This window comes from Salmo trutta, chromosome 11 (genome assembly GCF_901001165.1).
Source record: "Salmo trutta chromosome 11, fSalTru1.1, whole genome shotgun sequence".
In the NCBI taxonomy this organism is placed as follows: domain Eukaryota; kingdom Metazoa; phylum Chordata; class Actinopteri; order Salmoniformes; family Salmonidae; genus Salmo; species Salmo trutta.
Genome location: NC_042967.1, coordinates 21,717,345 through 21,729,357, shown reverse-complemented (window position 1 = coordinate 21,729,357; position 12,013 = coordinate 21,717,345). Strand labels below are relative to the sequence as shown.

The 12,013-nt window shown below is 41.3% G+C and overlaps 1 protein-coding gene across 1 annotated transcript; it reads left to right on the top strand.

Annotated features, from left to right (window-relative positions):
• Positions 1-5,729: 5,729 nt before the first annotated feature.
• Positions 5,730-7,736, top strand: LOC115202477 (C-type lectin domain family 4 member E-like). The gene is made up of 3 exons (XM_029766629.1): positions 5,730-5,957; positions 7,336-7,475; positions 7,594-7,736. Exons 1-3 carry the CDS (start codon positions 5,903-5,905, stop codon positions 7,705-7,707), a joined length of 309 nt encoding a protein of 102 aa, XP_029622489.1. The 5' UTR covers positions 5,730-5,902; the 3' UTR covers positions 7,708-7,736.
• The last annotated feature ends 4,277 nt before the right edge of the window (positions 7,737-12,013 follow it).

Genomic DNA, 12,013 nt, shown 5'->3' with positions numbered 1-12,013 from the left:
ATATTTCCTTCCTGTTTCCAACCAACCACACGTTCTGTTGTTGTCACATGATGTATCTGAACCTACCAACCAGTGGTACATCAGTTCATTATTGTTTGGCCTATCTTAATAATGCTCCATCACTACTATTGTGTTATCAATCAAATTTATTTATAAAGCCCTTCTTACATCAGCTGATGTCACAAAGTGCTGTACAGAAACCCAGCCTAAAACCTCAAACAGCAAGCAATGCAGGTGTAGAAGCACGGTGGCTAGGAAAAACTCCCTAGAAAGGCCAGAACCTACTATAGACCAGCTAGGGATCTAACTATAGACCAGCTAGGGATCTAACTATAGACCAGCTAGGGATCTAACTATAGACCAGCTAGGGATCTTACTATAGACCAGCTAGGGATCTAACTATAGACCAGGTAGGGATCTTACTATAGACCAGCTAGGGATCTAACTATAGACCGGCTAGGGATCTAACTATAGACCAGCTAGGGATCTAACTATAGACCAGCTAGGGATCTAACTATAGACCAGCTAGGGATCTAACTATAGACCAGCTAGGGATCTAACTATAGACCAGCTAGGGATCTAACTATAGACCAGCTAGGGATCTAACTATAGACCAGCTAGGGATCTTACTATAGACCAGCTAGGGATCTAACTATAGACCAGCTAGGGATCTTACTATAGACCAGCTAGGGATCTAACTATAGACCGGCTAGGGATCTAACTATAGACCAGCTAGGGATCTAACTATAGACCAGCTAGGGATCTAACTATAGACCAGCTAGGGATCTAACTATAGACCAGCTAGTGATCTTACTATAGACCAGCTAGGGATCTAACTATAGACCAGCTAGGGATCTTACTATAGACCAGCTAGGGATCTAACTATAGACCGGCTAGGGATCTTACTATAAACCGGCTAGGGATCTAACTATATACCAGCTAGGGATCTAACTATAGACCAGCTAGGGATCTACTATAGACCAGCTAGGGATCTAACTATAGACCAGCTAGGGATCTTACTATAGACCAGCTAGGGATCTAACTATAGACCAGCTAGGGATCTTACTATAGACCAGCTAGGGATCTAACTATAGACCAGCTAGGGATATTACTATAGACCAGCTAGGGATCTAACTATAGACCAGCTAGGGATCTTACTATAGACCAGCTAGGGATCTAACTATAGACCAGCTAGGGATCTAACTATAGACCAGCTAGGGATCTAACTATAGACCAGCTAGGGATCTTACTATAGGCCAGCTAGGGATCTAACTATAGACCAGCTAGGGATCTAACTATAGACCAGCTAGGGATCTAACTATAGACCAGCTAGGGATCTTACTATAGACCAGCTAGGGATCTAACTATAGACCAGCTAGGGATCTTACTATAGACCAGCTAGGGATCTTACTATAGACCAGCTAGGGATCTTACTATAGACCATCTAGGGATCTAACTATAGACCAGCTAGGGATCTTACTATAGACCAGATAGGGATCTAACTATAGACCAGCTAGGGATCTAACTATAGACCAGCTAGGGATCTTACTATAGACCAGCTAGGGATCTTACTATAGGCCTGCTAGGGATCCTACTATAGACCGGCTAGGGATCTAACTATAGGCCTGCCAGGGATCCTATTATAGGCCAGCTAGATATCCTACTATAGGCCTGCCAGGGATCCTATTATAGGCCAGCTAGATATCCTACTATAGGCCTGCCAGGGATCCTATTATAGGCCAGCTAGATATCCTACTATAGGCCTGCCAGGGATCCTATTATAGGCCAGCTAGATATCCTACTGTAGGCCTGCCAGGGATCCTATTATAGGCCAGCTAGATATCCTACGATACGCCTGCTAGGTACTCTATAATAGGCCAGCTGACTGCAGAATGCCAAATGCATTAAAAGTGAAGGGGGTTGGGGGGGATAAATAATGTTGCCTCCAATGTGATTAATATGATGTTACCAGCTAGGCCTGTAATGGACAGTTTGGTGAATCTGTTGTTGGCTAAAACCATTCTAGCCCCCTCCTCCTGAACAGGGTTCAGCAACCAGTTACTGAGTTACTGTAGGTCGGGACAGGAGCAGGGTTAGAATGTTCAGAACCCAGTTTGAACACTGAATATTATTATAAAATGGCAGTTGACAGGTCTTTAAATAAGGTATAGACACATTTTGCCTTGCCACATTCAGCCTTCCAAGTTTTCCAAGCTTTAGAATTTTGGAGTAGCTGAACATTCAACCATTCATTTTAACCTAAAGTTTACCTTTGACCCCTATAGCTTATGTGCTTGAGAGAGAGGGGAAATGAAACAGTACCATGCAGCATTCTGGAACTTGAACTTTCAGTTTGACTTACTTCCTGTTAACGACGATGGCTTTTATCTGAACCTACCATCCAGTGGTACATTAGTTCATAATTGTTTGACCAAATAAGGTAAAGGTTATGCTGATGTTGACACAAAAAGTGGGGTCTCTCAGACTATAAAAAACATGTGGACACGTTCCTCCGATCTTACATTGATGGTCATTCATTTAACATATTTGTATGTATCCATTTTCAACTCTCATAGACTGTGGTAAGATTTATTATCTCTATTTCACCAGATATGATTATTTTATGCATTGTCTGATTCTTATGTAATATGTTAGTGCCTCAGGGAGACTAAGCAGGGGAACTGTAACTGGGACAAAGTACATATCTACAATACATGCAGAAAGTATTCAGACCCCTTGACTTTTCCACATTTTGTTACGGTACAGCCTTATTCTGAAATGTATTAAATAGTTTTTTTCCCCTCATCAATCTACATGCAAAACCCCATAATAAAAAAAATACTGAAATATTACATTTACATAAGTATTCAGACCCTTTACTCAGAACTTTGTTCAAGCACCTATGGCAGCGATTACAGCCTTGAGTCTTCTTGGGGATGTCGCTGCAAGCTTGGCACACCTGTATTTGGGGAGTTTCTCCCATTCTTCTCTGCAGATCCTTTAGAGCTCTGTCAGGTTGGATGGGGAGCGTCGCTGCACAGCTATTTTCAGGTCTCTCCAGAGATGTTCGATCGGGTTCAAGTCTGGGCCCTGGCTGGACCACTCAAGGACATTCAGAGACTTGTCCCTAAGCCACTCCTAAGTTGTCTTGGATGTGTGCTTAGGGTGGATGTCCTGTTGGAAGGTGAACCTTTACCCAAGTCTGAGGTCCTAACCTGCTCCAGAGTGCTTTTCATCAAGAATCTCTCTGTACTTTGCTCCGTTCATCTTTCCCTCAATCCTGACTGGTTTCCCAGTCCTTGTCGCTGAAAAATAGCCACACAGCATGATGCTGCCACCCCCATGCTTCACCGTAGGGATGTTGCCAGGTTTCTTCCAGACGTGACACTTGGCATTCAGGCCAAAGAGTTCAATCTTACTTTCATCAGACCAAAGAATCTTGTGTCTCATGGTCTGAGAGTCCTTAAGGTGCCTCTTGTCAAACTCCAAGAAGGCTGTTATGTGCCTTTTACTGAGGAGTGGCTTCCGTCTGGCCATTCTACCATAAAAGCCTGATTGATGTAGTGCTGCAGAGATGGTTGTCCTTCTGGATGGTTCTTTCATCTCCACAGAGAAACTCTGTAGCTCTGTTAGAGTGACCATCGGTTTCTTGGTCACCTCCCTGACCAAGGCCCTTCTCCCCCGATTGCTCAGTTTGGCCGGGCGGCCAGGTCTAGGAAGAGTCTTGGTGATTCCAAATGTTTTGGTACCCTTCCACAGATCTGTGCCTCAACACAATCCTGTCTCTGAGCTACGGACAATTTCTTCAACCTCATGGCTTTTGCTCTGACATGCTCTGTCAACTGTGGGACCTTATATAGACAGGTATGTGCCTTTCCAAATCATGTCCAATCAATTGAATTTAGCGCAGGTGGACTCCAATCAAGTTGTAGAAACATCTCAAGAATGATCAATGGAAATAGGATGCACCTGAGCTCAATTTCGAGTCTCATAGCAAAGGGTCTGAATACTTTTTTATTTTTAATGCATTTGCAAAAAAATCTAAAACCTATTTTTGCTTTGTCGTTATAGGGTAGGGTGTGTAGATTAATGAGGAACAAAAAGTATTAAATACGTTTTAGAAAAAGGCTACTGTAACATGACAAAACATGAACAAGTGAAGGGGTCTGAATACTTTTCGAATGCACTATATGTCAAATACTGAAGTGTGCTTGATTTAGCTTGACCACGGTGCATGTGTTGCTAGTTGGGTAGAGTTTGCACTTGGGACTATCCTATTGTTTCCTTTGTACTGGGTAAGCTAAGTCAAGTGACCTCAAGTATTTGACTTGATGACACATAAGACACAGATACAAACCTACACTAGAGCTGAAGTAACAGAGGAAAATATAGCATTTAACTTCTAGAAATGTAAGAGACAATCTATACAAACCTACACTAGAGCTGAAGTAACAGAGGAAAATATAGCATTTGACTTCTAGAAATGTAAGAGACAATCTATACAAACACAGGTGGAAAATGCAACAATGCAGACCATGGATATTGATGATGACACGTCTCCCAACAAGCCCAGTGTTACATTTTCAGGTATCAATTCAAGTACAAGCACACAGCTTTTGTTCCTTAACATCCTAGATGATATAAGTATTTTAACATTACCAGAGAGAGTTCAAAGCTCTTACATGATATTTCCCTGTGATTCAGCTAATTTTCCGTGGTGGAAGAGACCCTCTGTAGTTGCTGCAGTGTGTCTGGGGCTGCTGTGTGTTCTCCTACTGGCTGGGATCATAGGCCTGTCTCTCTACTGTAAGTTTATAATGTTTTGACAGAAATATTTGTAAACTTCAATGGTGTGATAGTTAAACATATTTATAAAATGTTCCCTTTTATAGATGGCGTCATTGATCATCACTACTCAACAGAGAGAGACCATCAGGCCAGTTACAGCCTTCTGACTAAAGAAGGAGATCAGCAACCCAACAGCTATCATAACTTGACTAAAGAGGGAGACCAGCTACAGAGCAGTTATAACACCCTGACTAAAGAGAGAGACCAGTTTCAAAAAGAGAAAGACCTGCTACAGACCAGTTACAACACCCTGACTAAAGAGAGAGACCACTTACAGACCAGTTACAACACCCTGACTAAAGAGAGAGACCAGCTACAGACCAGTTACAGCACCCTGACTGAAGAGAGAGACCAGCTACAGACCAGTTACAGCACCCTGACTGAAGAGAGAGACCAGCTACAGACCAGATACAACAACCTGACTGAAGAGAGAGACCAGATACGGATCAGTTACAACACCCTGACTGAAGAGAGAGACCAGCTACAGAATAGTTTCTCAACCAAAACTAAGGAGAGAGACCAGCTACAAAATATTCTCACCACAAGGACCAAAGATAGGGACCAGCAACAAAATAGTCTTAAAGTTATGACTGCTGAAAGGGATCAATTAAAGAATAGTCTTAACTCAAGCACCAAAGAGAGAGACCAGATACAGAATAGTCTAAATACCAGGACCACAGAGAAAAACCAGCTACAGAATAGTCTAAATACCAGGACTACAGAGAGAGACCAGTTACAGAATAGTCTAAATACCAGGACTACAGAGAGAGACCAGCTACAGAATAGTCTAAATTCCAGGACGACAGAGAGAGACCAGCTACAGAATAGTCTAAATACCAGGACCACAGAGAGAGACCAGCTACAGAATAGTCTAAATACCAGGACCACAGAGAGAGACCAGCTACAGAATAGTCTAAATACCAGGACCACAGAGAGAGACCAGCTACAGAATAGTCTAAATACCAGGACCACAGAGAGAGACCAGCTACAGAATAGTCTAAATACCAGGACCACTGAAATAGACACGTTGAAGAAGAGTGTGGAGAATAGAACTATGGAGTGTGACCAGCTACAGAAGGAGATAGAAAGACTGAACTGTAATATCACAGGTAAGGACAGTCATTTGCAGTAGAGCCCTGTTTTCAATACAAAGAAATAAACACACATGCACAACTACACAGACAAGACATATAAGCCTTAAGAAAACAAACATAAATAACATTTAAAAGATCAAAAATCTATTTTTTCATTGTTTAAGGGGCACCAGAACATCCATTCTAAGAGTTTTATGTAAATTGTTCCTCATGTAAGGTGCAGCATAACTGAAGGGGCATGTTCTGATCTGTGTAGAAACTGGGGGGATCTGAAGTGTAATGTAATTCATTGACCCAGTTTTATAATTATTAATTCTAGAAGAGACTAGAGATGTCAGATACATTGGAAGTGTTCACTTGTACATCAAGCTGCCTCACACTACAGAAACAGGAGCAGGAGCCTAGATCCAATGAGCTGTTCTGGACTCACAAGACAAGGCTCGTGCAAAGCTACTTACTTATTCAATGTGTGAATAAATAATAGCTGCAAAAGTTATGTTTAACGTGAAAATGTCACAGATACACTGAACAAAAATATAAATGCAACATGTAAAGTGTTGGTCCCATGTTTCATGAGCTGAAATAAAAGATCCAAGAATATTCCATATGCACAAAAAACATATTTCTCTCAAATGTTGTTCACAAATGTATTTACATCTCTGTTAGTGAGCATGTCTCTTCACCTGCCACCCGGACAGCTGATGAAACTGTGGGTTTGCACAACCGAAGAATTTTCTCTGCGCAAACTGACAGAAATCATCTAAGGGAAGAGACGTCCCAGTTCTTCCATGGCCTGAATGCTCAACAGACATGTCACTGATTGAGCATGCTCTGGATTGACGTGTACAGCACCGTGTTTTAGTTCCCTCCAATATCCAGCAACTTTGACCAGCCATTGAAGTGGAGTGGGACATCATTCCACAGTCCACAATCAACAGGCTGATCAAATCTGTGAAGGAGATTTGTCACGCTGCATGAGACAAATGGTGGTTTTCTGATCCACCCCCCTACCTTTTATTAAGGTGTCTGAGACCAACAGATGCATATCTGTATTCCCAGTCATATGAAATCCATAGATTAGGGCCTAATTCATTCATTTAAATGGACTGATTTCCTTATATGAACTGTAACTAAGTCAAATCTTTGAAATCGTTGCATGTGGTGTTTATTCATTTTTTGTTCAGTGTAAAAGCTATAGGCAAACAGGCAATTCACACAAACGATTGCTGTGGGAAATCACCAGAACATTTGAATTGTTTCCTAAAGGTGGAATCTCAATCAGCTCATTGGAAGGGTTCATTAGAAGTGCTTTGTCTGTTATGTTCTTTTTATTTTTCATACATTATTATTCATAACAGTCAAGTGACAAATACGGTAAATGTCAAACTTCTAGGGTCCTGTCCTGAAGGATGGGGAAGGTTTGGCTGCAGCTGTTACTACGTCTCTACTGAGGGGAAATCCTGGGAGGAGAGTAGACAGGACTGTCTGGAGAGAGGAGCAGATCTGGTGATCGTTAACAGTGAAGAGGAACAGGTGAGAGAGAGAGAGAGAGAGAGAGAGAGAGAGGCAGACAGAGACAGAGACAGAGAGAGCTACTTTATTGATTAGTCCATCATGTGTTATTAATAATGCTTTTTCTGTGCCACAACAGACATTCATCAATGGGTTTGAATCACTCATTTTTTCCTGGATTGGTCTGACTGACTCTGTTACTGAGGGGACCTGGAAATGGGTGGACGGAACCCCACTGACCATCCAAAAGTAAGAGACTACTGCTCTATAATAACACTGACCACCCCAAGGTAAGAGACTACTGGTCTATAATAACACTGACCACCCCAAGGTAAGAGACTACTGCTCTATAATAACACTGACCACCCCAAGGTAAGAGACTACTGGTCGATAATAACACTGACCACCCCAAGGTAAGAGACTACTGCTCTATAATAACACTGACCACCCCAAGGTAAGAGACTACTGCTGTATAATAACACTGACCACCCCAAGGTAAGAGACTACTGCTCTAACAACACTGACCACCCCAAGGTAAGAGACTACTGCTCTATAATAACACTGACCACCCCAAGGTAAGACACTACTACTCTATAATAACACTGACCACCCCAAGGTAAGAGACTACTGCTCTAACAACACTGACCACCCCAAGGTAAGAGACTACTGCTCTATAATAACACTGACCACCCCAAGGTAAGACACTACTACTCTATAATAACACTGACCACCCCAAGGTAAGAGACTACTGCTCTATAATAACACTGACCACCCCAAGGTAAGAGACTACTGCTCCATAATAACACTGACCACCACAAGGTAAGAGACTACTGCTCTAATAACACTGACCACCCCAAGGTAAGAGATTACTGCTCTAATAACACTGACCACCCCAAGGTAAGAGACTACTGATCTATAATGACACTGACCACACCAAGGTAAGAGACTACAGCTCTAACAACACTGACCACCCCAAGGTAAGAGACTACTGCTCTATAATAACACTGACCACCCCAAGATAAGAGACTACTGCTCTATAATAACACTGACCACCCCAAGGTAAGAGACTACTACTCTAATAACACTGACCACCCCAAGGTAAGAGACTACTGATCTATAATAACACTGACCACCCCAAGGTAAGAGACTACTGCTCTATAATAACACTGACCACCCCAAGGTAAGAGACTACTGCTCTATAATAACACTCGCCACCCCAAGGTAAGAGAATACTGCTCGATTATAACACTGACCACATTGGAAGGAGTAGGACTGATTCTCTGTGTTGTTAATACTCTAGGTTCTGAGAGAGTGGTTAGTCTAACTCTGTGTTGTTCATACTCTAGGTTCTGAGAGAGTGGTATAACTCTGTTGTTTCTACTGCAGCTATTGGAGGAGTGGAGATCCTAATGGTGGTACACTCCAGAACTGTGTGTTCATCCATCACATGTCGTCAGGCCAAGGAGTTTGGTGGGATTTTAATTGTTCCTCTTCAGAAAGATGGATCTGTGAGAAATAGGCTTCTCATAAGTACTTTCTCTGCACTGCTGATGAATGAACTCTCTACTGTATGTTAATGATGGTCTGAAGACTGGTGTGATTTGATAGAATGGTTCTCTGAACTACATATAGGAGAGAAACATACACACATGCACACATTCAGACACGCACAGACACACAGATCTGAACCAGCGTCTCCCACGGGAAAAACAAACCTCTTAATAGACAAAGAGGAAATTCCCTTTTGGTTCGAGAGACACTGATTTTGAAATCTCGGGAGGGCTACTTCATCACATGACCATGAGCAACCAATCATGACCAACTCATGTTCATTACACAAGCTGACACACAATAATTTATTCATATGTCAAACAATGAGGTGTATAATCGGTGTATAATATCATTTAATAGCTGCTGTCAATTACCTTTAAGTTTTACTATTCTAAATACATTTAAAATGACTGTATATGTTTATCAGGTATGTTTGCTTCTTGTGCTTTTATAATTCTGAACATAAACAATGTGTACTTTCTGCTTATTCAATAAATCATTCATCCGAGATCAAAGACATTTCCTGTTTAGTACATTATTGTTCTCTACTCTGTTTTATCTAACATGGAATCTAGAAGGACAAGACACCTCTCTGTTTTATAGTTTATGTAATATCAATGACATGTATTAACCCTAGACAACTGACAAGGCACACTTTTTGAAGCCTCTGCACATTAATTTTGATACTACTCTATTGTAAAGTCTTTGGAAGATACAGAATGGGATTTATTAATGTCTTCATTCATTTGACAATGATATTACTTTAAACATATTTTACAATTATATTAAATGAACATTAAAATATAAAACAGACAAGTTTGTTGTTTAAAAACAAAATGTGTACGCAACCATGGGTCATTTTTTATTTAATACATTTTTTTATTTCACCTTTATTTAACCAGGTAGGCAAGTTGAGAACAAAAGTTCTCATTTACAATTGCGACCTGGCCAAGATAAAGCAAAGCAGTGCGACACAAACACTGCAGAGTTACACATGGAATTAACAAAACATACAGTCAATAATACAATAGAAAAATAGTCTATATACAGTGTGTGCAAATGAGGTAGGATAAGGGAGGTAAGGCAATAAATAGGCCATAGTGGCGAAATAATTACAATATAGCAATTAACAATATAGCATAACCGACAGGGTTGGCTTAGATTGTTGACAGCATGTAAGCAATATTTAATCTCCAATGTTTGAATACATATACATTTGAACAAGGACACAAACACATGGTTGCTGTTGGTTAGATAGCTAGCAAATTTTTGCCATATTATAATTATTGTGAAATCATTCAAAACACCTAAAGACAAGACACAGAATCAATAACAAGATGAAACTTACAATTCCCTACATGCCAGTTTGTCATTCTTGCTAGCAATCTGTTCATCCAGAATCACAACCACATTTACGTTCTCCAGCAAGAAAGCCAAATTATGTAGCTCAAACAGAAGGGGAAACTAACAAAGAGTCACTGACCACAACCAAAAAGAAACAGGTGGGCTTTGTCTACTGGAAGTTGACTAGCAACAACGACTGAAACCTGAAAGACACCCATCATGAGCACCCCGTACATTTGCCCAAGAAAAGTCAAACCAAAGAAAAACCGACACCAAACTGAAAGACAGGAAGCAAAATGAAAAAAGGAAGATCAGACAAAGGAATGTTTTTGTTAGAAATCATATAGGGAGCACCAACTAAAGGTGTTAACCCTCCACATCTCTCAACACAACTGGAACACTGGGCCAGACGCTCTTAAATATCACCTGGGCCAACACCGTTGACTATCGAGATGGACCAGCCAGCACAGGTGTAACACATACTGACTAACGAGGTGACACCAATCGGTGCGTCCCACGCGCTAAATGTGCTAACATCCAACCTGAAAATAGAAATGGAAAAACCAAAGCCTGTAACACCTTCCCCCTTAAGACAACAAACATATCCTATATTTTTGTTGGACAAATTTGCTCTCAACCAACAGAAAGTAACTTCCATCTCACAATATGATCAACTTAAATGCATTGCCTCCTTCAATATAAACATGGTGTCTACTGGCTGTCAACGCTTAAAGACAAAACAGACACTTTTTTGTATATATTTGGCTAAAACTCAATACTTTTGAGAAACAGAGGTAAAATCACGCACGTTTCCATAACGCTCAACCAAAACAAAACTAATCTCCAAAATGGCAAAATAAATAGTGAGCCAGGGCTACACACTGGCTAAATACAAAACGTATTGACTGCCTATCTTTGAAAGACAATCAGCAACCAAGTTGTCCTTACCACAGACATGTCTGATTTCAAGGGGAACTCTTGCAATATGAAACTCCAGCGAAGGAGTAAGCGGTTTGTGGAACTCGTCTTTTGCAGGAAAACGAGAGGGTTATGATCGGTATAGAACCCTATAGGGGTAGAGACGATACATAAACCTTGAAGTGCTGAAGAGCCAGTACCAAAGCGAGCATCTCTTTATCGATACTAGTAGTGTTTTTGATATGAGGCCCATTTCTTTGAAAAGTACCCTACAGGGTCCTCAACGTTGTTATCATCTTTCTGTAGGAGCTCAGCCCCTGGTCTTACATCACTGGCATCGGTGTACAAAGCAAATGGACGACGGAAATCTGGAACAGCTGGCACCGGTGCAGAGACCAAAAGAGTCTTAGCATTTCATAACCTGAACGGAAGACGAAGGTAGGAAAACAAACCATCAGGAGTGACAAAAGCAGACAAATCTTTGGCGCTCTGAGTTAGAGGGACCTGCCAATATCCCTTCAGCAGATCAAACTTGCTAACCTATTTAGCAGCGCCAACACGGTACACCGAATCGTCGACGCTGGGCAAAGGGTACGAATCAGACTTAGTAAAGACATTGAGTTTACGAAAATCGGAACAAAACCCACCCATCCGACAGAGTGAATTCCACGGACCGTTGCCATGTTGTGCAATGCCGTGCTCAAGCCTGAACTCTACCTCACTGCGGAGCATCTCTCTATTTTCAG